The sequence below is a fragment of the Balaenoptera physalus genome, assembly GCF_965194825.1.
Source record: "Balaenoptera physalus genome assembly, chromosome: 16".
Classification (NCBI taxonomy): Eukaryota; Metazoa; Chordata; class Mammalia; order Artiodactyla; family Balaenopteridae; genus Balaenoptera; species Balaenoptera physalus.
Window position 1 is genome coordinate 51883613 of NC_138898.1, and position 27374 is coordinate 51910986.

Sequence of the window (27374 nt, forward strand, 5' to 3'; positions counted from 1 at the left end):
TACTTTTCTGAGTGGTTTTTATCATGAGAGTGCATTGGATTTTTTTCACACATGATTTTTCTGCATCGAGATGATCATGTTTTTCTTTCTGCCCCTGTATTCTCTTAATGTGGTGTATTGCATTGATTGATTTTCTTATGTTGAACCACTCTGGCATTCCTAGGATAAATACCACTTGGTCATGGCATATAATCCTCTTAATATGCTGATAGATTTGTTTTGCTAGTATTTTGTTGAGCATTTTTGTATCTCTATTCATGAAGGATACTGGTGTCTTTGTCTGGCCTTGTAACCGGGGTAATACTGGCCTCCACAGGATGAGTTAGGAAGTGTTCCCTCCTCTTTTAAAATTTATTAATTAAATTTTGGCTGTGTTGGGTCTTCATTGCTGTGCATGGGCTTTCTCTAGTTGCGGCGAGCGGGTCTACTCTTTGTTGCAGTGCACAGGCTTCTCATTGCAGTGGCTTCTCTTGTTGCGGAGCACAGGCTTCAGTAGTTGTGGCTTCTGGGCTCTGGAGCGCAGGCTCAGTAGTTGTGGCGCATAGGCTTAGTTGCTCTGAGGCATGGGGATCTTCCTGGACCAGGGCTCAAACCTGTGTCCCCTGCATTGGCAGGTGGATTCTTAACTACTGCACCACCAGGGAAGTCCTACCTCCTTTTCTAATTCTTTGGAAAAAGTTTTGGAAGGATTGGTGTTAAGTTTTCTTTAATTCTTGGGAGAATTCAGTAACAAAGCCATCTGATGCAGTACTTTTCTCTGCTGGAGGTTTTGATTTCTGATTCAATCTCCTTACTTGCTATAGATCTCTTCAAATTTCCTACTTCTTCCTGAGTCACTTCTAGCATTTTGTGTGTCTTTAGGAATTTGTCCACTGTCTAGGTTACCTGATTTGTTGGCTACAATTGTTCATACTATTCTCTTGTAATCCTTTTTATGTCTGTAATGTTGGTAGTAATGTCCCCCCTTTTTTGATTTTAGTTATTTGTATCTTCTTTTTGTCAGTCAAGCTAAGCTACAGTTCTGTCAATTTTGCTGATTACTTTAGGAGCTTTAAAGGTCAGTTTGCTGACACGTGAGTTCCACCTTACCCAGTGGCTTTGGAACTGAATCCCTGGGGACAAAGGTCCATGGTATCCTCAGGCTGTGGGATACAGGGCAGGGATGGATCCAGGGGACAGGTTGTCATGATGCTAACTGAACTAGGGAACCCCTCAGCAGAGGAATGCAAGTAGCTGTCTCAGAATTGGAGGTATCCTTTCCACCAGAATTTGTTCACTTCTGAAAGGGGCGTTGATCCAGGGTGCTGGAGGCATGGGGGGGTGAGGGGTGCTGGGAGTGGCAAACATGGTGATAAAATTCAAGGTAAAAGACTGCCTCCCAAATCCATTCATTTGAACATTTAAATCCCCACCTCTATTATTTGATGTGTTAATAGGACATCACAGTCTCTAGAATTCACAAAGCCCACAGTGGTCAACAGAGCCTGCGGGTGCAGCCACTTGTGTGTGTTGGGGGTCCTTAGCTGTGTTTCCTAGAAATCAGAAGGAGGGATAGAAAGAAATAAAGTCTGCAACTCGAGGAGATGACAGAAGGCAAACCTGAAAAAGGTGCAAGGAAATAACAAAGTATGTATGTGAAACAGAAAGTGGAAGAGGACAGTTGACTGAAGAAGCCAAAGCTGGAGCTGTGAGAAGACTGACGAGGAGACAAGAGAGAAGCCCTGGATGAACATCAGGAGGGAGAAGGGCCTCACTCCACGGTGGGGCCCAGAGGTTGTGGGGGACGCTGGGGACAATGGAGGAACGCAGCGAAGCACTCCACGACAGCTCAGGTTTTCTGTGTCTTCACGGGCCCGTTCTAATAACTGGTAATACGCTTGAACTCAACACGCATTGATGTGGAGATCTTCCCGCTCCCACAAAGCCACCAGGCTGGGAGTTTGCTGACCCTGTCCCTCCAGAGCTGGTGGCCTAAGAGCGCAAAGCGTCAGGCCATGCCCGTGCAGATGCAGAAGCCTAGGGAGAGGAGGGCTTGTGAACCCTGCCCAGGGACGCCCCATGGGAGGGCTCTGATCTGAACTAGGCTGCAAAGAGGGTGGGCTTGGCCTCAGCAGGCGCCCAAGATGCACTGATCACCTCTGAGTGAAAACCTCTTGGTGAAGGGAAAGATGCCCAGAGCCCCTCTGACAGAGGGAGGCTGGTACACACCCTCCTCGTGGGGACGGGACCTGTGCCCAAGCCCCTAGCCCTGTCCTGGAGCAAGAGGGAGACGGTGGGTCCTCCCTGAGACAGGCCCCTGGCTAAGCCTACAGCTTTGGATGGGCCGACAGCCAGGCTCAGTGGATCACCTGAGCTCAGCCACTGCCCTGTGACTGGAGTCCTGAGTCCCACGTCCCATCCTGGAGCAAGAGGGCTGAGCACAGGGCCCTCCAGTTGGAGAGCTGGTGGAGGTGGGGGGCTGGGCACACTCTGCAGCCTATGGGGTCCCGGCTGGGCCTGGGCGTTGCTGCCGTCACCAGACAGACCCCATTCAGACGTGTGACAGCCATGGGGGCAGAGTGCTCTGCAGGGGAGACACCCTCAGATTGGGTGGGGGTCTCAGCAAGGGCCAGCTTGTCAGGCAGTGGTTTCCAGGGGGCGTCAGCTCAAGAGAGCAGGTGGGAAGAACAGATCTGAAATTCCCAGTCCCTCGGGAAGTCAGGGTGCCCCAGTCATGCCCTGCTCACCCCTCTCCAGGGCAGCCCCTCCCACGAGTAGGCTGCTCCTCCTGTGGCCTGAGAAGACTCCTGCTGCCCCTTCCCCAGGAGCCTCAGGCTGACTCCTAGTTTTAGAAGGTGAACGTAGAACCCTGGCACAGCAGCCTGAGCCTGACAGAAATTCAGTTTCCAACATGCATCTGAGCCTCTTGTTGAGTAAGGCGGACCCTCACCTGCAAGCACCCCCTGCTGCCAGGTGGACGATTCATGGGGACACAGCTGCCAGGAGGGCCGAGCCAAGGCCCAACCTTGTGTCCCTGCCGTGCACTCGCCGCCCCACCCCCGCCCCCGAAACAGCTGACTGTCCTGAAGCTAGACTGAGGCAGCATCAGGTGGAGCAGACGTAAGTGTTTGGGCCTTTCTCTTTCATCAGGTCAACAGTGTATCCAGCACTGGGGGGCCAGGATGAGCCCCCCGCCAGCCCGTGTGTGACCAGGAGCAGCCTGGAGTCCAGCAGAGGCAGAAGAGGTGGCCCTGAGAGAGGTGAGCACCATGAGCTACCAGTGCAAAGGCCCTGGGGCCCAGCAAGGCTGGTGGGCATGCGGGATGGAGAGGATGCAGGGGAGTGGGCGGAGGTGATAGGCAGGGACCCCAGGTTCATGCTTAGTGAGGTGGGGGCCCTGGGAGGGCTCTGAGTGGAGGAGAGGTGCAGTCTGGCTGTCCTTGATGGGAGGGTGTGGTCTCAGGACAGGCTCTGAAGGTGGGGCTGGCACCCTTTCTGGCAGATGGGTGGGCCCTGGGGGACCAGAGCCTCTGGAGGGGTGTGCAGGTCTGGCGGAGTCCTTGGTTTGTTAGAGGGCCATGTGCCCACCCTGACCAGGGATCACCTGGGATATCCCCCGGACCATCCCCCGGGGTGAGAGGATGCTGCCCTGTCCCAGGAGGGGTGGGGCCACTTAGTTCCTGGTCCCCCCTTCGCCCCCCCCCCGATGGGCTCAGGGCCTCCTGTGTCACTCCTGCCACCGGCTCCAGCCCTGGCCCTGCCCAGCCCACAGGTCTAAGCACAGCCTCCTATGCATGTCTGGGGGGCTGTCCCAGGAGCCTTGGGGGGCACAGCTGGACCAAGGCTCAGAGAGGAGCCCACACCAAGGAGTGCTGGGGGCCTCCCCTGCCTGAGCCCTGGGTGGCAGCGAGCCCAGAGTGTGGAGGGAAGGGCTGGCGGGGCAGGGACCCACCATGGCTCCTGGCAGGGAGGCCACCTGTGGTTCTGGGGCTGCAGGGCCACCCCGAGCCAAGACACAGCATCTCCTCAGGCCCCCTACCCACCCTGGGCCCCCCAGGGGCACCCCTGGTGCTCCTACCCATTGGCAGGGTCCTAAGGACAGCCCCCCGGTAAGGGCTGCCCATTCCGGCAGGCTGGTGGTAGTTTTACGTGGCTGCCGCAGGCAGACTTGCTGGCTCCAGGCTCCTTGTCTGAGGCCCTGTCTGTCCTGCGACAGACACAGGGCGCCTGTTTGCCTGCGAGCAGGAACACAGCCTCTCTTGTTGGCACCTGGGCTGGCCGGGCCCCCAGGCAGGCGGGGGGGGGGTGGGGGTGCTCCACACAGATCCACACTTGTGCCCACCTCAGCCTGGCCTCCTAGCCTGAACCACCTCGTTCCCGCCGGGACCCTCCACAGCGCGGCAGGCGCCCCGGATGGTGGGGGGCAGGTGGGTGTCCACTCACCGCTGACATCAGGCCATAGAGGTTCTGGGCCACAGCCCAGTAGGGTTGCCAAGCAACACACCATTAATCCAGTTCAACCTACAGTGACTGGGCCTCAGAATCGCTGCCCTGGGGACCCCAGCGCCCAGGCTGGGGCTGACTGCTCTGCTGTCCCGTCCTCCCACCCTAGGTCAGGGAGCAGGAGGCTCCAGGTGTGAGACTGGGCAACGTGGTCACAAAGGAGGGGAGGAGGCGCCTCACTCAGGGCTGGGGGGGGTGGCCCACCCAAGGAGGACAGAGGCCCTCTGTCCACATCTTCGGGTGCTGGTCACTGTGGAGAAGAGCACGTGTGGGCGCACATGGGTTCTGAGAGGGAGCCCTGACTACTTCCTCACGCAGGACCCTCCTGGACGTGGTGGGGACCCGCTTGGGGGAGCAGAGAGGAGAGGCAGGCTTTCCTCTTGGCTGCACAGGCAGGTGGTCCTGGGATAGACCAGAGCTGGGTGCAACATCGGGATGCTGGTGTCTGGGGGGTGGGCCTGGTGACAAGGGGCGTGATCTGGGTGGAGCAGGGCTGGGGGCTTTCTGGGGATTCCTCTGACAAACCCAGAGCCAAGAGACTTGGGAACCATGGGGACTGACTGTGGGGAGACAGGAAAGCACAGACAACCACCCAGGACCCTGGCAGCCCCTCCTCTCTGGGTCGGCTTCCCTGGATGTCCTTGTGGAGACCCCACCCAGAGCAGCCAGCCCGCAGTCTTCCCACTTTATTTCTTGGGGCACAAGCCCTGGGCCACCTCTATTCGGGTTTGGGGTACGGCCACTCCCGTGACCTGAAGTAGCCCTTCAGGTCCTGGAAGCTGAGCGGGGGGAAGTAGGGGCCGAGCCTCTTCCGGATCCACCACTTGCCCTCAGCAGCGTGCGTGCCCCCAGGGCGGCTGAACTTGTACCTGTAGTGCTCTCCCCGGACCCACCTGCAGAGCGAGGGCAGCACAGTCAGCCTCCGCCCCCAAGACAGCACTGGAGTCCTCAGAGGGAGAGGCCACCCAGGGGAAGCCAGAGAGCCCCAAGGAGTCCCCGGCACAACCAGGCCCCTGACCAGATGATGGCGGGGCGGGCGGGGCTCTGGAGCTGGGAGGACCGAGCGCTCAGAGCCAATCGGGCTGAGCCCTGCATCCTTTCAGCAGGTGAGTGGTACCTGAGGTTCGCAGACCGTTGTGTCTGGGCATGTTTCCAGGAGGTGGGCCCAGCCCCCAGAGCAGACCCCTGCATTTGGGGAGAAGCCCTGAAAGGCAGCTGAGGCTGCAGTTGGCAGGGGTGGGGTGGGGTGGGGTGTGTGTTCCTTTCTGGGAGGGGAATCTTACCTGGGGGGTGCCTTGCCTGCGAAGGGGTTAAGGGCCAGCAGGGATAGGGCCTGGGCGTCGTTGGCCAGGAGCTTGCCCGCCAGGTGGATGATCCACTCGTTGTGCTCGTAGGTCTGGGGGTGAGAAGAGGACAGGGCGCAGATAGCTAGGTGCCTGCACCGCCACCGGGCCCTTGGAGAGCCCCGTGGATGTGTGCTTTCCGCCCCCTCCCTCGTGACGGTCACCCGGCCTTCAGGCTGTTGTCCTGGGGGCATCTGACTCCAGTGTGGCTGGCGGCCAGCCTCTCTTGGGCGGGGGCTGCCCTGGGGGCCTATGCTGCAGTTCTTTTGTTTGGGACCACCTCCTTCCTGTTCTTGCAGGGCCCCCGGTCCTGCTTGCTCTCCTGGGCGCCATCGCCACTGCTGTCTGCGGGGACCTGGATGGAGCGGGGCTGGGCCTGGCTATCCCAGTTCACCTGTCAGCTTTGTCACCTGCCGGGCCAGGGATTTCGGGCAAGTGACCGAGCCCCCCGGAGGCTATCTTCCTGGGCAAGGTGGGATGGCGACAGTGCTGCAGCCTCGCTCTGGCCTGAGCAAAGATTCTGTGGACACTGGCTGCCCCAGCGTTGGCCATGCATGCCTCGGCCCCTCTGGTGGAAGCGCTCTGAGAAGCTGGTTGTGAGGCCCAGCCCTGGGCACCCACAGATCCTTGTGCAAGGGCCGTGCTGGGAGCCTGGGAAGGTTCCCCACGGGCTGTGCCCCAGCACAGGATTCCCGGGCCTTGCCGTGTCAGCGGGGCCTCCCCACCGAGGGCCTCACCTGGAAGGCGGCGAACCACATAAGCCAGTCCAGGCGGTGGTGGTATGGGGAGATGAGGCATGGCCGCCGCCTCAGGTCACCAGGCTTGCACTTGAATTCGTAGTCCTCCCACTTGGCGTCTGGCGCGCTGGCATTGGGGCTGGCGGTGCCCTGCAGGATGACCTCTGTGCGCTCCTTGGTGATGCTGGGCATGGGGGAGACCAGTCAGGGCTGCACCTCCCCACCCTGACCCCACCCCCCAACCTGAGCAGACCAGGACGAGGCTGGGGGGCTGCAGGTTGGGGCTGGCCTCACCCGCATGTCTCCCCCCTGGGGCCATGGTGGCCCTGAGTTACCTGCCGAAGGCCCCATATGTGTTGACGATCCGGAGAGGGTTGAAGGAGCTGTTCATGACCTGCCGGGGGCTCAGCAAGTTGAGGACCACGGGGACGCTGAGCCAGGCGACCAGGACGCCCAGCGCCAGGTTGACCGTGTGCCGTGCCACGCTGCCTGCCGGGAGGGGGGATAGCGGGTGGGCTCCTGCCCCCAGGCCTGGCCTCTGTTCGGCCCCTTGGGCCCACAGAAGCTCCCTCTTAGGCCCCCCAGCTGAGGTCACCGGGCCTCCCTTCCTGAGGACCAGGACACACCGTCCATACCAAGCAGACAAGAGTGACCCTGACCAGGCATGGAGATGCTGCCTTGTCTCCCAGGCCACTGGTGTGGGCACAGGGCTGGGTGCCATCAACTCGAGACCACCCACGCTGCCCGGCCACATTTGCCTTCAGGTGTCACCCACCGCGTGTCCGTGGGGCCCTGGCCCCTCGAGCTTCCTCTTCCTGCATCCTCAGGACTTGGTCCTTGAGGCAGCCGGGCCCCGAGGGAAACAGGAAGCCCAGAGTGGCGTCATCGAAGCAGGCGAGGCTGGGCACGATGGTCAGCCAGTTCAGGAAGCTCAGATTCCCGCTGATGATGAGGACCATCTGGGGGTGGAGAGAGAGATCCCTCCAGCCACCGCACTTCACGTGCTCCACAGTGATGCGTGGAGTCCACACCAGAGGCATGGGGGCTGGGGGTCCTGTCCTTCCCAGCAGCCTGTGCTGACCCCCAGGTGCCCGGAAGGCCGTGGCCCAGGCCCCACGCCCCCCCCAGGCCACTTGCCCGGCCTCCCTCAGACCAACCCTGCAATGTCTACATCCTAAATGATCTCAGAGGCAGACGCTACCCAGTGCCTCTGGTGAGGACCCCACCTGCTGACACTGTGATTCCGGCCTCTAACCCTGCTTGGAGGCCACTGGAGTTACACAACTGGGAGGTGACAAGTTTGTGTTTGTGGCAACTGTCACAGTGTTAATCAACAGGCCCGGGGTAGCCCCAGGACTCCAGCCGACTGCTCAGTGGTCCACCCAGGTGTCGGGGCCAGGACCAGCCCCACGGCACCTGTGGTGTGTGTCCCTCACAGGGGTGGGGGGCGCTTAGGACAGGCTTATAAGTTGTTTTAGTGACTTGAAAATGGCACCTTCTGCCTGATTTTGACCCTGTTGTCAAGGATGCGGGCAGGAGTAGGGAGTGGGTGGTCTTCACTTGAGGGGAGGAGAAGCTGCAGGGTTCACATCCCGCCCTCCCCACCAGGCGCCAGGCTCTCCTAGAGCAAAGGTGGAACAGAGCAGCCCCGCTTGCCCCCTAGGCAGACGCCTCTGATTGTGGAGCCCCAGGGACCCCAGTGCCAGCTGCACGCAGAGCTTCCTGTGGGCTGCACAAACGCGGGTGAGGAGATTCCAGGTGACCACAGTGGGAGGGCAGGCTGGAGGTTGTGGAGGGCAAGAGGCAGAGCCGAGGGCTTCTGGGGTGCAGCCCAGGACACCCCCATGCCTTACTGAGTTGGAAGTCCTAGCAGAACCCGGAGCCAGTCCTCCGTCAGATGTACAACTGCCAGCTGCGGCCTTTTCATTACGCAGTTTTCAAAGAGGTGAAGTTACGTTTTTAGGAAGTCCAAGTTGTTATCAATTTAAAAAAACTTTACAATTCTGCTTTTTGTGTCCCATCTAAGAAATCTTTTCCTCCTCCAAAGATGTAAAGATCTTCTAAAAGTTTTACAGGTCTGGCTATTATGTTTAGGTCTCGGATCCATTTCAAATTAGTTTTTTATGAAAGGTGTGATGTAAGGTTCACACCAGCCGGCTCTGCTCTGGTCCAGGCTCTGCCCCTGGCTGGGGAGGCGGGGTTAAGACTTGGGAGGGAGCAGGGCCTCTGGGATGACCAGGGTGTCGGGTGCTGGGAGGTGAGAGCACACGGGTCCACGGCGGACGTGTCTACAGGGAGACAAACTGCCTCAAGCAAGTGCCTCAGAAAAGGGGAAACAAGACACCAGGAGCCACAGGTCAGCAAAGCAGAAGGAAATGGGGACCAGCACCACCAGCAAATAAACCCACAGTGAAAATGGTGCAGTCGCCACAGTGACAAGAGAAATAAGGAGATTTTCAACTGTCCAACCAAATGGACACATTTCTGCAAAAAATAAGACCTGAATGAGCAGATAGCCCCCAAGTAGCAGAACGGCCATGTCCCTGTCCAGGTCACTCACGCGCATCTGCCGGGGCCCTGTGGGCCTCCCTGCACAGGAGCCAACGGGTCGGAGCCACGTGGGGGCATCGAGGAAGGACGTGAGACCAAAGACCCAGGCCGGGGGTCCCATGGCTGGACGAGACTCAGCTGACACCCAGCTCCTCAATTTCTGATTTGTAGGTCTTGATCCTAGTGACTGGGGAGAATGTGAGGTCACAGATGCCGGCCTCAAAAGGGTCTGGAGAGAGAGGAGCTAGGCTTTCAATAGGTCAGTTTTATGGATCACGATAGGGTCTTACAGTGTGTGACGGGAGATGGTGTGGATTCACAGCTCTTCCTGGATTAATTTGGAAAACCAGTTTTCCTGGTTCTGAGCCCTAAAATAATTATTTCTTATTCTTCACTGTCTAGGATGTTAACAAACCCCTGTGCCCAAAATGCACCCGCCCTGGGCTGGTGGTCTCTCCTGCAGCCCTGCCTGGCCTGTCGGGGTCCCTGGGCCTCTGGTCTCGAGCTGCTTTGGGCCGACTGGGCTTCGCCCTGGAGTTTGCTGAAACCTGCTGGCTCCTGACGGTCTGGGTTTGTGGTGCCGCCAGGCCCTCTTCCACTGCAGGGGACAGCGGGGGTCCCGTGGCCTGGGCCCAGCTCCCCCGTGGACAGCACTGGAGGGGCCCGACCTTCAATTCTCATCTCCCAGACCAGCGAGACCTCAGATGCTCCACTAGCTCCTCCACTGCGTCAGCAAGGGGCTTAAGGGGAACGGTCCCTGTGCCCCTCCTGACACCTCCTGACAAATGCATTTTGCTTTGGGGTGGGCTGGTCAGCTGCATGGGGGTCCCCTTTTCTCCATGGCTCAGCTGTGCGGCTAAGGCCACCAGGAGTGGTGATCAAGGGTGAGAACAGGCCGCTTTCCCGAGGGCCTGCCATCCTGGTGCAGCTGTCAGGGCCACACGGGTGACAAGAGCCCTCTACTGCCTAATTCTCGGATGAGACGGCGGCCAAAGCTGGGAGAAGCACCCGGCGCATGGCAGCCTCCAGCTAGAAGACACCTCCGCACCTAGCCTGGGGGCTCCTGCCTATGTCGCACGGCCCTTGGGAAGGCATGCGGGGAACAGCCCGCCTTGTTCGCCCATCACACCGCCCCTCAGGGCTGGTCCACACTCAAACCCGGCAGGCAACTGATGGGCAGCCGTGTCCTCTGCAGCCACCAGCCCAAGCCATCAGCACTCACCTCTCCACTGACACTCAAACTGCTGGGAGACATGGCCACCATAACGCTGCAAAGCAGGGCAGCCGGGGGCTTCCTGGGGGGCCCACCTGCCCGAGTTCACCCCAGACGGCCTACTCACCAACCTCTCCAGGTGTAGCTGGTGCAGCGTACACCCTCGCTGAGGCACAGCCTCGCTTTGTGGCCACTCGGGGCTCCCGAGACCCCAGAGGCGTCCAGAGAAACCCAGACAAGACACTGCTGATTTGAAGGACCCCGATCAGTAAACGGCATCTATTCGTCTACGCCCTCATGTGTAACACGCACAACGTTAAAACCCTAACAGGTGAAAAGCAGAATGAATGATGCTGAAGTCTGAATCAGTGATTTAGAAGACTGATTTGAGAAATTCTTCCAGAATGTGGTGCAGAAATGGGAGAACCTTTGAGGGCAACAATACAGATTCAGCAGAGTCAACGGCTACACAATTGACCTTCCCGGATGAGAATGATATAAAAATAGACTCGGCACTCTCGAGGTGGAAGGAGGCCTGGGCCTCGGGGGATGAGGGGTGCAGGACTAGTTACCGGAGCAGGACCTGGGCCCACACATGTTCTGGCCATTTCTCGTTTCCAAGGATGAGTCATAAGTAAAACAGTATAAGCATTTAGACTAAAAAATATAAAAAATGAGAAGGAAAGAAAAGTGAGGAAGGTGGCCCAAGGATGTGGGACCTTTGGAGTAGTCACCACTCACCTCCACGAACAAGAGAAGTAGGCGGGCAGCAGCGGGAACATAAAGGACAACCAGAATGGAGCCGCTGGGCCTGGCCCCAACTGAGAGCTGAGCACAAGGCCCGGTGTCACCCTAGGACCCACTGCCCTGACCAAGGACGAGGCCCAGGGACAACCTGCCAGGCGCCCATTTCCTCCTGCGTCTCCCCCTCCCAGGCATGCACTTCCTCTTGCTCCACTGAGCTGAGTTTCCCAAGACCCAACCTGCCCCCACCGCCGCCTCCTTTACCCTGGAGAAACAGGGCTACCCCTCGGGGCCCAGGTCCACGTCCAAGGCTAAAACTCCACCAGCGACTCCTGCTTCAGGCCAAGAGGGAGGTAGCGGTGCTGGACCCTCAAAGCGACTGTCTGAGATGCAGGCCTGGGCACTGAGGGAGGGCAGGGCAGGGGGCAGAGCCTGAAGCCAGGGGAGCTCGAGGGGCTGGCTTGCCACATGCCACATGGGCGCAGCAGCCAGGAGCTGTGGGTCCTGCCTGGGTACCCGCGGCCGCTGAGCTCGCAGGGTGGGGACTCCGTGAGGACAGGGAAAGCACACGACCAAGGCTGTGCCATCGCTGAGCTCACGTGGGTCTAGAGGACCTTCCAGTCCTGCGAACCCGAGCCAGGCCGAGGCCCTGTCCTGTGGAACTAGGCTGGCCCTACAGGGAAGGCACATTCAGACCTGCCCAGGAGGCTCTGAAACTGATTTGCAAGTCAATTAGCTGCTGTCAGGAGAGAATCAACAACACCAGCGTCCAGCACCCAATCAAAAGTTAACAGACTCCAGGTTGGTAGTTACTAGCCTGCAAGGCAAGAGCAGAGACAAAACAGGCTGGGGGCAGAGTCAGAAACCAGAGACGGTCTGAAGCCAGTAGATAAGAATGTGAAAACAGCTACTATCAAAAATTAAGGGGTTTAAAAGAAAACATAGTCATAAGTAAGAGAAATATGAAAATGCCAAAGAATAACCAGATGATAATTTGAGAGTTTAAAAGGTAATACAGGGACTTCCCTGGTGGTGCAGTGGTTAAGAATCTGCCTGCCAATGCAGGGGACACAGGTTCGATCCCCGGTCTGGGAAGATCCCACATGCCACGGAGCAACTAAGCCTGTGCGCCACAACTACTGAGCCTGCGCTCTAGAGCCCAAGAGCCACAACTACTGAAGCCTGCACACTCTAGGGCCCATATGCCACAACTACTGAGCCCACGTGCTGCAACTACTGAAGCCCGCACACCTAGAGCCCATGCTCCGCAACGAGAAGCCACTGCAATGAGAAGCCCGCGCACCGCAACGAAGAGTGGGCCCCGCTCGCTGCAACTAGAGAAAGCCCGCGCACAGCAACGAAGACCCAATGCAGCCAAAAAAGAAAAAAAAAAAAAGGTAATACAGTCAGTCCCCTACATATGAACCTTCAAGTTGTGAACTTTCAAAGATGCGAACATGTGTTCACATGTCCAATCACGTAAGTTAGTTCACGTGTCTGGCATACATTGACATGTGCGTGCATCCTCTACAAATGGTGTGCTTCTGTGTACTTTACAGTGCTGTATAGAGTACAGTATTACAGTAGCTTTATTTCAAGTCCAGGATGTCTGGAAGCAAGTGTAAAAGTGGTGATGTAGCTTGTACTGCTAAGAAGCACCAAGCACCAAGAAAGGATGAAGAGAGACAAGAGGAAGAAAAAGTAACTGAAGAACCGAAGAGATTCACGGACGATGCAGAAAATGGCAAGGGGATTTTCTTTATTTGAGGAGGCACTGTTAGTTTTTGAGGCACAGGACCCGAATGTAGAATGGTACATGAAGGTTGCAGCAGCCGTTCAGAATGCAATCCAGTGCTACCGTGTCATCTGTGATGAGAAAAAAAGAGCTACTACCCAGACATCACTTATCGTTTTTTCAAGAGGGTAGGTAGAATTGAATCCAGCCAGGAACCAGAATCTGTGCCATCAACGTAAGGCGAGAGTGAAATTGCAGCTTGCCCTCCATCTCCTATTGCTGACGATCCTTCGGCTCTACCACCTCCCACCTCCTCTCCCTCCTCCAGTCAGTAACTCTTCTTGCCTGTTCACTCGATGCCAGCCCCTGTGTGCCTGCTGTTGTACTGTACTATTGTACTTTTCAAGGTACTGTAAGATTAAAATTGTTTTATTTTTTGTTTGTTTTTTAAGTATTATTTGTGTGAAAAGTATTATAAAGCTATTACAGTACAGTACTATATAGCCGATTGTGGTAGTTGGGTACCTAGGCTAACTTTGTTGGACTTACAAATTGGACTTATGAACGTGCTCTTGAAACGGAACTTGTTCGTATGTAGGGGACTTACTGTATACAAAACAGATAATTTACTGGATAGGCTTTTGACAAAACTGACACTGTAAAGGAAAACGTCAGTGAATATGAGCTCAGAACAACAGGAACTTTGCAAAGTGAAGCACAGGGAGAAGCAAAGCTGAGCAGAGCCTGGGCAGCCCCTCAGGGCCTAGGGGACAGCACCCACTGGCCTGACAGACGTGTGATTTAAGCCCCAGGAAGGGAAGGGGGCAGACACAACATGAAGAAAATTCTCCTCATTGAAGAGAACTATAAATGCACAGGTCACAGAAGCCTAAGAAATCTCAAACAGGATAAACTCAGAGAAAGCCACACCTAAGGCACGTCAAACCAAATTGTTGAAAAACTGAAAAAGGGAAAAATCGTAGAAGCAGTCAGAGGGGAAAAGTTGCAGACAGAGGAGCGGGGCTAAGGGTCCCGCAGACTCCCCAGCAGAGACGCTGCGGGCAGAGACCATGGACAGCTGAAGGGAAGACATCCACCAGCAAACTCTGCTAAGAAATGTTAGAAAACCGAATGAAACATCCCTCAGGCAGAAGGAAAATGACCGGGATGCACACGCAGGAGGGCAGGGGGCTGGAAACTGTAAGCCCGTGGGCGATTGTTAAACACAGAAAACCAGCTGTTTAAATGAAGAGTCACACATCGTGGTTGTAGTTGTTGGAATGATGGCTGCAAAGATTTAACAGTGAGTGAGAATACGTAGTTGTGGCTGGGCACACGCTCTCGTGGAGGGAAGACCCCACACATGACCAGCAGGGACCCATGGGGGTCCTTTCCTTCCCTTGTTTCTGTTCCAAACCATAGTTACTTTCCATTCAAAATGAGTGCCATCGGGGGCACTCTTCGTGCCTCTGGACCCGTGAGGGCCACACCCCAGGGGTGCGGGTGCAAGGCCTCGGCCAGCATGGCTCCCACAGCGGTGACGCTGCACAGGCTTCCCCTGGCATTGGTTTGGGACCCTGTCGTCCTGCTGGCTGTAGTCCAAGCCCTCCTGCAGGGACAGACGCCCAGGCCACCCCTGGTGGACCACAATCCCGCCTACCCACCCACAGCGAACGGGGCGGCAGACCTGATGGGGCCACTGGGGACCGAGGAAGAGCCCTAGGGGAGGGGCCCAGCGGCTCAGCACTGTCAGGGCTGGGACCTGCGCAGTCAGCTCGGGGACCTGTGCCTTCCTGAGAGGGCAGCGTCCCCACCTCTGTAAAGGAAAATGGAAAAAGCAGCACCCCGCACCCCCCCCCAACCCCACCGAGTGTGAGCACCGGAGAGAGGCCATCACCCTGTAGCCCTGGGGCCACGTGAGCGAGGACACGGCACAGCCTGAGTCAACCTTCTGAGGTCGGGCGCGATGCTGTCCACTTGGCACAGTGACCTTGGCGGGCGGGGCCTTTGAGTTCTGCTTCCTGAGGAGGCTGTGCTGGTGCGGCCTCAGCCTTTTGCCCAGTGACCCCAGTGACCTTCAGCCCTGGCTGCAGACTCAGGTGCAGAAGCAGCGTGGGGCCAGCCCCAGGGAAGATCATTTCTCCAAACAGCTACAGGAGGGCCAGGCTCACGAGCTGCCCCCACTGCGGGTCAGCGTCTAGCCAGGCTGCCCTTGGCGCTGTCCTCTAGCTCCTGGCTCGGGCTCCCCCACTTTTGAGCTGAGGATGCATCCTCCTGGCACGGCCACCTGAGCGGCCCAGACCCCCTGCATGCGGCAGGAAGAGCTCACGTTGGGATGGGGCTGAGGCCCCTGATGCCTGGTCCACACGCCATGACCTGGAATGTTCTGGCACAACAGGATTCTCAAGGCCCAGCAGTTCTATCCCGGTGAGAACTCAGGAGCCTTTGTCTGAAGGCCACCAAGTGGCTGTGGGGCCCTAATGACCTCTGAGTGATGCCCGGCTTCCCTACACCACCCTGGTCCACTGGGGCCCAAAGACACCCCTCCCCAGTCACTCCACCCTGAGACCAGCTAGGGGGCCCTGACTCAGAGACTAGGGTTCACCAGAGCAGTTTCGGAGATGGAACCCTGTTTCTAATAAAGCCGCAGGAGGCCTGAGGATTCATAATGCCATCTTCGTGCCCTTGTCTGGCACACACTGGCTGTGACCCCATGGTGGGGGCCGGGTGGGAAGACGAGCTGGGAGGTGGGACCCCGGGCCCAGGAGACACCCCTGAAGCAAGGGGCTTGGTGTCTGGGACTCCCCTGTTGGGCTCTGGACTCCCACGGCCTACCAGAGGACATGTGTGCTTGCAGATGATGTTCTGCAGCCAGGAGCCCTGGGACAGTTATGCTGTGACCCCAGCTCCGGGTGGGTCACTCAGGGGCTGGTGGGGGCAGCTCTCTGCGCCCGAAGCCGTAGTGATGTTCCCCACAGCGATGTCCCCTGGTCTGTGGCCGACGTTACAGAGATTAGAAAGAGCAGGACATGGTGGGAGGCTGGGGAGGAGTCTGGAATCTGAGACGCGTCTTTGCACTGACTAGGAGCCACTAGCCTGGTGAGTGCCCGCTCCACGCCAGGATGGGAGGTCCAGCCTGGCCCACAGCGGAAGCCGAGCACTGCCCCTCCAGCGTCTCTCCTTGGCATTAGAGTGGGGGTCTGTAGCGGGGGTGGTGCGCCTCTCCAAGTAGACAACAGGCTGCCTCTGGAGGCCTTGCAGAACCTTCCGGAACAGCTGTGCAAACTGAGCGTGGGAGGAGGTGCATGTGTGCTCACATCCTCAACCCTCTCCCGGGGAACGAACGGAAACAAACAGAACCAGGGACCCTCGGGGTTGCGGGCGCGGAGATGGGAGCAACGTGCAAATCCAGGGGTGGCCAGCGCTGTGGCCTGCAGAGGGCCACGCGCCCCCATGAGACTGCCCTGCACGCCCCACGCTGCCTGCGAGGCTGGACACGTGCAGCTGGGCCAGGGGGCCATTTGTCCTCTTTTCTCTGGACAGCTGAGGCCTGGCCCCTGGGGGGCATCAGACCAGGCCTCAGAGAAGAGCCACAGCCCTGCGCCATGTCCCACCTTGTCCTGGGCATGGTGTGGGTGGGGGAGAATGACGCTGGGGACACACCTGGACTGAGGCTCCCAAGGCCTTGGGGGACAGAAGGCGAGTGCATGGCCTGCCTTTGGGAATAACGTCCAGGGCCGCAGGTTGGCGGCAAGGCCATTCAAGGTCCCGTTCTGGCCCTCCCCCGCCCAGTGTCCCTGTGCCACCGCTGTCCACCCGGGCACCAGACCCAGAATCAGGTGGAGACCCAGCCATGTGGCCTGAGCTGCTGGGAGCCATCTTATACCTGAGTCCCCCCAGCTCGCCCCCGGTCTGCACAGTCCCCCATGGTGGAGGCGCCGGTGCCCCAGGCTGGGACACAGACTCAGCTGGGCTGCGTCCAGTTAGCGGGTCCTCGTCCTGAAGCACCACGAGACTCATGCCAAGTGAACAAACAAGGGCATTTTGAGGCTGCTGGGTCAAAGGTCAATGTAAATATCTTCCCAAATCCTATTTTCAAGTAGCTGAACCCTTTCACCTGCACAGTAAATCAAACTTCCTTCAAATGTGTTTTTTAAGTGATATGACAATTTGCTTTTCTTTACTGCTTGCCAAAGGTGGGCTTCAGATTATCTGGAGAGAAACTGGTAGGTGGTCAGTACAGCCTGAGGGATGTCTGGAGGGTCCCTATAGGCCCAGTAGAGTTTACAGCCCTGAAAGGGTCCCAGTGGTCCCAGGCTTGTAAAAGTGGCTGAAGCAGCAACTAATTAACGCCCCACAGCCTTGAGAGTGATTCTTGGTCACCATGGTGACCACACAGCCTAAGCAGACCTGGATTCCTGCTGAGATTGTGTGCCAGGCAGGTCCTCCGAGTTGCCTCGGGGACTGGACCCATGTTCTCCATCAGCAGAGGAAGGTGGGAGCCTATGGCTGGGCATCCTTTGACAATGGAGGAAAGTCCAGCATGAGGCAGTGTCCACGCTCGTGGACACTCACAAGGATGCTTGAGCCTCTGTTTGGAGCCTCGTCCCACAGCTCAGGATGATGGAGCCACTGGGCTGAAGTGTGCACGGGGCAGGGACAGTGCAGAGCACTCCTGACCTCCTGGGGGTGTCCCTCACTGGAGACTGTTGGGAGCAAGGGTCACCCGCCAGCCAGGATTTTGCCCTCCAGCCAAGTCCGGATAGTTTACGGATAAACTGTGGTGCATCCAGACAGTGGAATATCATTCAGCAATAAAAAACGCGCTCTCAACGCACGGAAAGACACGAGGAACCTCAAATGCATATTACTAAGGAAAAAAGCCAGTCTGAAAAGGCTATATCCTGGATGATTCCAACTATATGACGTTCTGGAAAAGGCAAAACTATGGAGACAGTGAAAGGATCAGTGGTTGCCAGGGGTTAGGGGCGGGAGAAGGATGAATCCAGGGAGCACAGAGGATTTTTAGGGCAGTGAAATGAGTCTGTATGATACTATGATGGATACATGTCATTTTACATTTGTCCAAACCCATAGAATGCACAACACCAAGAGTGAACCCCAATGTAAGCTGTGGACTTTAGTTAACAATAAAGTATCAATATTGGTTCCTTAGTTCTAATAAATGTATCACACTAACTAATGCAAGATGTTCCTGATGGGGAAACTGTGGGCGGGGGGATATGGGAACTCTATACTCTCTGCTCAGTTTTTCTGTGAATCTAAAATTGTTCTTTAAAAGTCTATTAATTAAAAACAAAACAAAATACAACTTAAAATACTGGCAGCAAAAGCAGGTGAGCAGGTAGGGGGAGACAATCAAAGCATTTCGAGGCCACAGGGCCGTAAGGGCAGTGAGGACAGGGATTAAATTTAGACTTTCAGTTAGTTAAGTGTGTACTTGCCTGAAAGAAACAGAGTGTATGACTTGCTAATTAGGAAAGGGGGAATAATGGAACGAGAAAAACCTCAAAAGAAAGCTAAAAAGGGCAAAAAGAATACACAAAGATGTGGAAATAAAATAAAATACAAATGTACCAGCTGAGATACACGATACTTAAAGAGAATGAGCCTCGTTGGAAAAAGAATCCTGCTCTGTGCTGTCACAGAGGCAACACCGAATTAAAGGACACAAATCCAGACTCTGCAAAACAGGAGATTACTATGACTTGATCCTTGGCCAACACATTTGAAAACAGATGAAATGGACAAATTCCCAGGAAAATGTCTGCCATTAAAATTGCCTCCAGGGACTTCTCTGGTGGTCCAGTGGGTATGACTCTGCGCTCCCAATGCATGGGGCCTGGGTTCGATCCCTGGTCGGGGAACTAGATCCTGCATGCATGCCGCAACTAAGTCTGCAAGCCGCAACTAAGAGTCCGCAAGCCGCAACTAAGAGTCTGCAAGCCGCAACTAAGAAGTCCGCATGCCGCGACTTAGAAGCCTGCATGCTGCGACTTAGAAGCCTGCATGCCGCAACTAAAAGATCCCGCATGCTGCAACTAAGACCTGGTACAGCCAACATAAATAAATAAGTAAATATTAAACAAAACAAAACACAACTGCCTCCAGAAAAAAACAGAGACCCTGCCTGTCTGGCAGCCACGAAAGGGTTGTCAGCGGCCACAAAGACCACCCCCCCAGCCCGGGCCAGGCAGTGATGTAGGAGAACCAACTCTGTCTTGTCTACGAGGGTGAGAGTAAAACCTGGAGCAGAATCAGACAAGGCCAGTGTGGATGGAAAACCACAAACTTCACTCACTGACAACATGAAAAACCCAAACAAAATGGTAGCAAGTTATACCCACTAACATGTTACAGTATACACAGCCCGACTGAGTTGATTTATCCTAGGAAGGTAAAATTGGTTCCATTTTAGCAGTGGTAATGTAATTCACACTAACAAATTAAGGGCAAAAAAGTGATCTTCTCACAACTGGTGGAGAAAAAACCATTTGCTAAACTTCAACACCCATTCATGACTAAAAATACCCCAAACAAAACCTACAGAACTTCCTAGTAAAGAAGAAACAAGAGAACTTGGTAGAAATGGCCACAATAAACAACCAACCAAGCAAGCCACAGGCGGCTCCCCCAGGTGTGGGACGCCCCACTCCTGCTGCTGCCGCACCCATCATCTGGGGTGGCACAGCACATGGGCCCCGGACACCGAGGAACAGAAAGATGGAGGCAAAACTAGCAGAGCAATGAGTATGCTGTAGGTCAAACCTCCATAAACGCGGTGAACAGGACGTGGAAATTTCAGGTTTTCCTTGGGAACTGACAAGCGGCTGCTCACCTGGAACAGGATCTGTAGGGCCCCGTGGAGGATGCACATCTGCCGTCCGAGGAAGACGAAGAAGGGCACCACGAGCTCCAGGAAGTGGTTGCTGAGGGTCTCGAAGCGGTGGAACCACCATGGGGAGTGGTGCAGGAAGTAGGCCACGGGGTTGGGCACCGGCTGCGTCTGTGGGATGAAGGGAGGCCCATGAGCTGCGCCTGGAGGTGGGGACCTGCCCTCCCTGGCCCTGCTCTGTGGTGCCCGCTGGTGGCCTTTTGGGGAAGGGGGGTACATGGGGCCGCCCTGGCCGGGAGAGGCGCGGGGAAGACCGGCGGCGTGGCCCACCCTCCAGCAGCTCACACGTCACCAGGATGGGGAATGGTGGGGCCATGGGTCCCGACCTTCTCTATTCGCCTGGCTTCCTGTAATTCTGACACTGACCCCTTCAAGGGGACCCTGAGGGCCCTGGTAACGCAGGAGCTCAGATGCTGGGGAAGAGTCTGTGGTCAGAGCCCTGAGCAGCATGGGCACCGGCAAGCCCCCCGCGAGGGGACAGAGCACAGGCGCAGAGGCGGGACCATGGGACGCTCACACATGGTGGATTTCCTCTTGGAGGACAGTGGAGGCTGGGGGAGCAGGTCCCGGCCCCACGTGTGTGTTCCTGGGAACGGCCTCCACACGTGTGCGGGGTGGGAGGGCACAGCAGGTCCCTGAGGCCCACGTGTTGACTCAGCCGTGGTGCTGGCCGCCTAGGGCCCAGCTGATGGGCCCTGCGCCTCCAACCACAGGCCCTGTCTTCCCCGCTCACGCGGCCGTCCATGCTCAGAAGGGCCAGCTGTGCTGACACTGTGTGGGGTTGGGGTGGCCCCAGTGTGGACAGCCAGCATCGGTGACAGGTACTGTGTGCAGGTGGCCCTCCACGCTGAGCTGGCTGGGGCAGGACACCAGGCCGCGGCAGCCCCAGACCCGGTGGACCCACAGCACCCACCATAAGGCTAACTGTGCCTCTGCCGTCTGTGGAGAGTGAGTCCGTGAAGGGCGCCGTGTCTGCTGTGAGGACAGGGTTGCTCCTCTCCACTCGCACCCACATGGGTGTGGACACGTGGGCTGTCGTACTTGCTGGGCTGTAACCACCCTGAGCGTCTCCCTGTTATCTGGCTCTAAAGATGCTCAGGGTCACCTGAGCCCCTTCCTGCTCCAGCCCAGGGGCAGCCGCTTCTCCAGGAACCTGGTCCCTCTGGTTGGAGACGGGTGTTAGAAACCTGGTATGGGCATTGCTGTCTCCCTGCCCCGCATCCCTGCTGGCCTGGCTCATAAAACTGCGTTTAACCGTGTTCTCACTCTGTCTTGGCTGCAGAGGTTCCCACCTTGTGAATGTGGAGGGCGATCAGACACAGAGAGGCAGCCCCTTTGGGGAAGGGTGTGCAGGGCTGGGGGGTGGGGGGCTCAGTGGGGGCGGGGCCCTGGGGAGACACGGGGTTGGGGGAGCAGAACTGTCGGGGCCCTTTCCGCTCAAAGGCCTGCGTTTCCTGACGCCAGATTCACCACATGACGGTTAATGCCTGAGTGGAATGAAACCACCACAGTCCTAAAACTGGAGATATTCTGGTGGTTAGCAGCAATTTCACTAACAACACAAAAAGGCAGCAACAAATCAGTTCCAAATGTTTCAGCTTTTTTAAACAACAGAGCGTTTCCTGGATACGGTGTGTACACGCATGTATATGCGAGTGTATGTGGATGTGTGCACGTGAGAGCGAGGCTGCCAGAAGGCGCCGTGGCCCCTGGACAGGTGCGTGCTGTGGACGGGCCACACCGTGCGCAGCACTGGGAACGGTGATTGAGCACAGGAGCAGCCCCTCTGTCACATCTCAGGACCCAGCTCTGGAGGCGGCCCAGCCTCGGGCGGCAGAGGGACATGTGGCCCTGCACGCTCTTCAGGGCTGAAGGCCCCACGTTACCTACAGCCACAGGCAGCTGGGGGGAGCGAGGCCTCGAGGGGAGCCCCCCCTCACCCGCCCCCGACGTTGCCTCTCATCAACACAGGTTACGCCCACCAGACAGAGGGAAAGGGGAGCCAGGGATTCCCTGCACTGCCCCCCCGCCAGAGGCAGGCAGGAGCCCACTGCGTACACTGCATGCCAGTGCCCACCAGCCACTCCAGGTGGGAGGCGAGCCGGCTAGACCTTCCTTCTCTGTTCCCACCCCTTCACAGACCAGCCGAGGTTCCCCACCCACCGGGGGACCCTCTTCGCTCCCCGGGGGCTGAGAGGGCCTGGGTGGCAGCCAGCAGGGAACGCAGACTCAGAGCAGAAGCACTCCCGAAGGATCTCCTGTTCGTCCCCCTGCCCCGCACCGACCCCCAGTGCTGGAGACGCCCAGGTGGGAGAGCCAGGCACCAGTGGGTTGGGACCCCGGTGGCCAGGGATGGGTGGGGTCTCCTGCCCATGAGACCTTTGGCCCTTGTTTTGCCCCTCCTGGGATTTCTGCTGGGCTGAGTCCCCAGACCTCCACCCTGGAACCCAGAAGTGGCTGACACAGGCAAGTGGATGAGGCAGGCACGGGGCAGGGCTCCCTGGCACGGTCACTGGCGTGACGGGGCGGCTGAGGCAGTTGTCGGGGTGCAGCGTTGGCCTCCTCGCTCCGGCTCCCAGCGGGTTCAGGACACAGGCAGGAGAGAAGCGTCTGCAAGGGGCCCTCCCTCCTGCAGGGCCTCTCCAGGAGCCCAAGTGGGATCCCAGTAGGGAAGAGACTGCTGCCCGCTGCCCCGGGGAAGGAAACGAGGAAGAAGACATCCTGCTTGACAGGTGGCGCCCCAGACCCAGCAGGAACGCAGGGCCCCACGTGAGGAAAACAGGTAGTGACAGGCACGCGGAGCAAATACAGATGAGCTGACACCACGAAGCCAAACACCCTCGGGGTGATTCACAGGGAAACGATCCCAGCCTGCACCTGTGCCCCCACATCGCTGCACGGCCGCGCCGCTCACCTCGTAGTGGAAGTCCATGCAGGTGAGGTCCCGCCAGCACTGGTCCCCCCGGATCTTGATCAGGCCCTGCCGAGGAGAGAGAGGAATGTGAGCCACCTCCGGATGGACCTGCGGGAGTGGCAGACCTCATGTGATGCCTGAAGCGACATGAAAGGGAAAATCTGAACAAAGTCCAGGAAAGACATGTTTAGGGTTTCTGAGGACTAAAAGTAGCAAACACAGGGAAAAAGAAACGCTTTTTTAAAAATTAATTAATTAATTAATTGATTGATTAATTTATTTATTTTTGGCTGTGTTGGGTCTTCGTTGCTGTGCGCGGGCTTTTTCTAGTTGCGGAGAGCAGGGGCTACTCTTCATTGTGGTGTGCGGGCTTCTCATTGCAGCGGCTTCTCTTCTTGCGGAGAACAGGCTCTAGGCGTGCAGGCTTCAGTAGTTGTGGCATGTGGGCTCAGTAGCTGTGGCTTGTGGGCTCTAGAGCGCAGGCTCAGTAGCTGTGGTGCACGGGCTTAGTTGCTCTGTGGCATGTGGGATCTTCCTGGACCAGGGCTCGAACCCGTGTCCCCCTGCGTTGGCAGGCGGATTCTTAACCACTGCGCCACCAGGGAAATCCCACTCTTTCCTTTTTATAAAGTCAGTTCCTCCTGTGTTTCTTTAAAACCCAGTTTTTAGACTCTGAGCATCACCATAGTAATGCACCTGTGAGGCTTTAGAAAAGGGCAAATTAGCAAAGCACACGAGCACAACCTGACTTAGACGCCAAGGAAGACGTGGGAGGGACAATGTCCCAACTGCTAAGGTGACGATGATTCAGGAGCTCTGGTGGCCTCGGTGAGAATATCCGCCCACCACAGCATGCGGGAGACCCCGTGCTTAGGCCACAGTACAAGGGAGAACCCAGTACTCAGGCCACAGCACATAGGAGACCCCAGTGCTCAGACCACAGCACGTGGGAGACCCCGGTGCTCAGGCTCGGGAGGGGCTCCAGGGAACTCCCGTGCTGCCCAGTCTGCTGGGAAAGTGGCTGCGGAGAGAGGGCCTCCGCCGTGCAGCCTGTGGGCGAGCTTGTCTGCAGCCCTGCCAGTCTCCCTGCCGGGCAGCGGCCAGCATGGCCAATCCACAGTGGCTAGGAGGACAGTCAGCTCACTGCCTGCTGCACTCCCCCGTTCACTTGCCCTTGGGAATCACAGCTCCACGCGATCCCTTCACGGTCAGAAGCAAACTGCTCACCAACGGGAGTAAAACCGTTGCTGGATGCACAGATTCAGCCCTAACGTCTGTCTCACATGACAGCTGGACTGGAAGGTGAGAAACTGTATCGCCAAGAAAGCAGCCTGGATGGCGGCCTGGCTCTCTTGGCTGGTGGTCTCTGCAGCTGCAGCTGCTTGGGGGCAAGTCCCCTCAGCCCATCCTCGCACCTGCCCAGCCTGTCCCGGGCACCCTTCCTCGCTGGAGCCAACCCACCATGGACTTCAATCACGTCTGCAAAACAGCCTGGCAGTCACGTCGAACTGGGGTTTGGTTGAATACCTGGGGTGGCAGCGCAGCCAGACTCGCACATAAAACTGACCTTCCCATAGGGGAAGAACTTTGGGGCAGTTGAGGGCTCTGAGCCAGGGGTAGGACAGTGTGAGTCAACATGTCCTCTGATGGCCACGCTGCCAGCAAGGCAGGATGGCTGCCCAGGGTGTAAGACGTGTCCCACCCTGGACTTGCCTGGACCGTGGAGCCCACAGGATGGACCGAGGGGGCAGCTGACACCTGGCCCGTGCCCCTGTGGGCGGCACAGACGCAGCGACACCCGAAGGAGCAGGGACAAGAAACAACAGGGAAGCTAGAGCCCATGTGGCGGCCATGCTGGCAGCTTCCACAGTGAGACCGAGTGACCGTGTCCTGGCCGAGCACATGGGCCAGGCATGAGCTAGCTGTGCAGCCCAGCAGAAAGTTTACAAATATGTCCCACGGAGGTCACAATTCTCAGCTGTCCTGGGCCCCATCCACACCCGGTGGCTGTTCCGCACCCACCTCTCCGGGGCCTGGCGCCCTGCAGTGGGGCCGACCCCACGTCAGGGGAGCTCGTGTAGCGGACGTGGAGCCGCGCTCCGAGGACCCGCCTGCTCTGTCTACAGACTCACAGAACTAGTCACCTTGAGAAGCGGTTAGTCAAGTCTCTAGAAACTGGGTTTGCTTAGATCACAGAAGTGCCGGAGACAACTTCCAGTGTGAACTCTGCCATACACGGTCGCATCTGTACAGAAACAGCGCTTCAGAAAGCCTATCGTGTCCTGCCGGCATGGATGAACCGCTGGTTTCTGTGGCAACGTGCCTGCTCGTTCGGCAGGAAAACACAGCCACTGTCACACTTCACTCCCCGTGAGTGCAGGCTCTGCTCCCTACATCCCTTGGAATCTGAGAGGCACTCTTTGGAGATTCAAACCAGGCAAAGAAGAAAAAAAACAAAATAATTAAAATGTCATTCAAATTCTAAGCTGGTATGAGACACTTAAAAATCTGAAACATTCTTTTGGGAGTGGAGGATAATTATATTCCTCCCCATCTATTGATTTCTCTCTACAATGCAGATGTCAGATTTTCCACGGATTTTTTTTTTCTTCCAGAGTAAGTGTCAAAGGAACAAAGCCTTCTTTGAGCCTTTTTCAGCCCAAAATTAATTCCGAAAAAATGGCACAGACAGACCAGTAACACACCGAGTGACCTCCAGCTGTCCATACAACCTCTGCTCTCCCTGGGGAAAGGGTGAGTGCCAGGATGCTGGAATATTCTGGGGCAACCGAGGAGACCTCAGGCCTTATGGGCAGCGGGTGGGGCAGGCGCCCGGGGGATGCACAGGGGCTCCTCTCTAAAGCTCACGGGTCCAAGAACATGCTCCTTAAAATTTCCCATTTGGAAATGGGAAAAAGCAAGGCCTTTTGCCACAGAAAGAACATCAATTTCTGTGACGCTGCACAAGTCCCATCACACCTAACTGGGTGGGGGGCTCCCAGGCCTGCAGCCGGGGGAGGGGAGACGGCCCTCGGGTCCGAGCCAGCACAGAGAGCTCCCTCGGCAGTGCCCCCATTTTGCACGTACACTGCACCCCGTTCTCTCACCGTCAGAGTCTCTGTCTCTCTGGAAATCCTCTTCTCCATCTGCAGACACGGGCGATCAGTCCTACACCTGCTCCTTTCCCACAAAGGAGAAGCATCCTCAACCTGGGTTTGCAGGTAGGGGAAGAGGGGCCGTTCCCTCCCTGGAGCAGGCCTGCTGGTCTGGGATGTGCTCACAGCCATGGGGGGTGGGGGTCGGGACGCCTTGGTTCTGCTCAGACCCGGCAGCACTCTGCATCTCCCCTGGGAGCTGAGCTGGACCCACGGGACCCACGTGCTCTGTGAGCAGGTGGACGACCGCAGCGTGTGAGGCTCATGGCTTAGCGCCCAGATCTCACCTGAGTGTGCACAGGTTGGCCTGGGGTCTCTCAGGACTGACCTGTCTCCACATCTGAAGGGGCCCCAGACTACACAGGGTTGCCACCTAGCCCCTTCTCTCCAGGTCTGGGGCAGTGTCTGCACCTTCAGACTCCAGGGTATGATTAGATGGAAATCCACCCTCTGAATTCACCAGTGCAGTGCATCTACGCAGATGGCAGGCACCGCATCAGCTATGGGGGAACCTCTGAGCCGAATGTGCAGGGAGGGAGAGAAATCGTGGATGCTGTTGGTGGGGGGTCTTGTTGTGCCCCCTCCCCAAACCCCAAGAGCTTGTGAAAACTGCCCAGACCTGCAGGGGCCGTGGAGCGGGTGGAGGGGACAGTTTCGGGTCCTCACAGCTATTGCAGGCCTGGGTATGACCGTCCTCCCGCCGAGGCTGGTCAGAGACAAGTGGCCAAGAGACAGCACAAAGAGGGCGCTGAGCCGCTGGGCAGGGGGCAGCCGTGAGGGGTGTGCAGCTGGGCAGAGGTCAGAGCCCGTGGACGGCGCTCCCCAGAGGTTCCCAGGATGCCTCCACCGGCGGCACCATGGGAAGGAGGACAGAGCAGCCCACACTAATGCAATAAAGCAAATTAGAATAACTGCTCTCATTTTGGAGTGGTGATCCCAGGACCCGGCAGGCTTGTCAAGAAAGTGGCAGCGATATCCAGTTGACTTGGTCTTGGGGGTGAGTCACATTCCAATGTTTATTTCATTACGTTAATAAGATTTTACTGTAGGAACTGACTTCCAGAGAGGCCCCGACCTGAAGGCTCTTTCCTACCGAGCTCCTGCTCTTATTTGCTAACGGGTCTGGTGTCTCGTCTCACTCGCTCACCTTTCAGCGCTGCTGCTGCCACCGTGGGGCCGGAGCATCTCTGGGACCCCACATGGCAACACGTAAACTGCTTCAGATGACCTGCTTCACCCACTCAGAGCAGTCCTGGGCCTCCAGGGAAAGCACGCAGACCCAAGTGCAGACTCGCTGGGTTCCAGGAATCCTCCTTCCCCAGCCAGCGAGGGAAGTGGGAGCTGTGGGCCCAGCGCAGACGCTACAGCAGCGACGGCGTTGCTCGGAGGCGGACACAGAGGGCCGTCACCACACCTGGACTCGCTGCCAGCAAGCTCAGGCAGAAATGTGTGCCATCTGGACGGAAAGGGGTGTGGCTCACTCTCGACGGCGGGCTCTAGGGCGAGGCCCAAGGGCTGCGGTGAGCTGTGACCCCCTAATCTCCAAGGTCTGTGGCTTTAATGGGGTTGCATCTCACAGGGATCC

The 27374-nt window shown here is 57.4% G+C and overlaps 1 protein-coding gene across 1 annotated transcript in view; it reads right to left on the minus strand.

The window, feature by feature from the left end:
* Window positions 1–5155: 5155 nt before the first annotated feature.
* LMF1 (lipase maturation factor 1) overlaps window positions 5156–27374 on the minus strand; it is an 82802-nt gene continuing 60583 nt past the window's right edge. The window contains exons 5-11 of the mRNA XM_082431792.1: window positions 22635–22700; window positions 19664–19831; window positions 7338–7521; window positions 6898–7051; window positions 6563–6746; window positions 5766–5878; window positions 5156–5375 (exon numbers count right to left, since the gene is read on the minus strand). Of these exons, the coding sequence (XP_082287918.1) occupies window positions 5201–5375; window positions 5766–5878; window positions 6563–6746; window positions 6898–7051; window positions 7338–7521; window positions 19664–19831; window positions 22635–22700 (1044 nt within the window). The 3' untranslated portion in view covers window positions 5156–5200. The remainder of the gene's footprint in view (window positions 5376–5765; window positions 5879–6562; window positions 6747–6897; window positions 7052–7337; window positions 7522–19663; window positions 19832–22634; window positions 22701–27374) is intronic.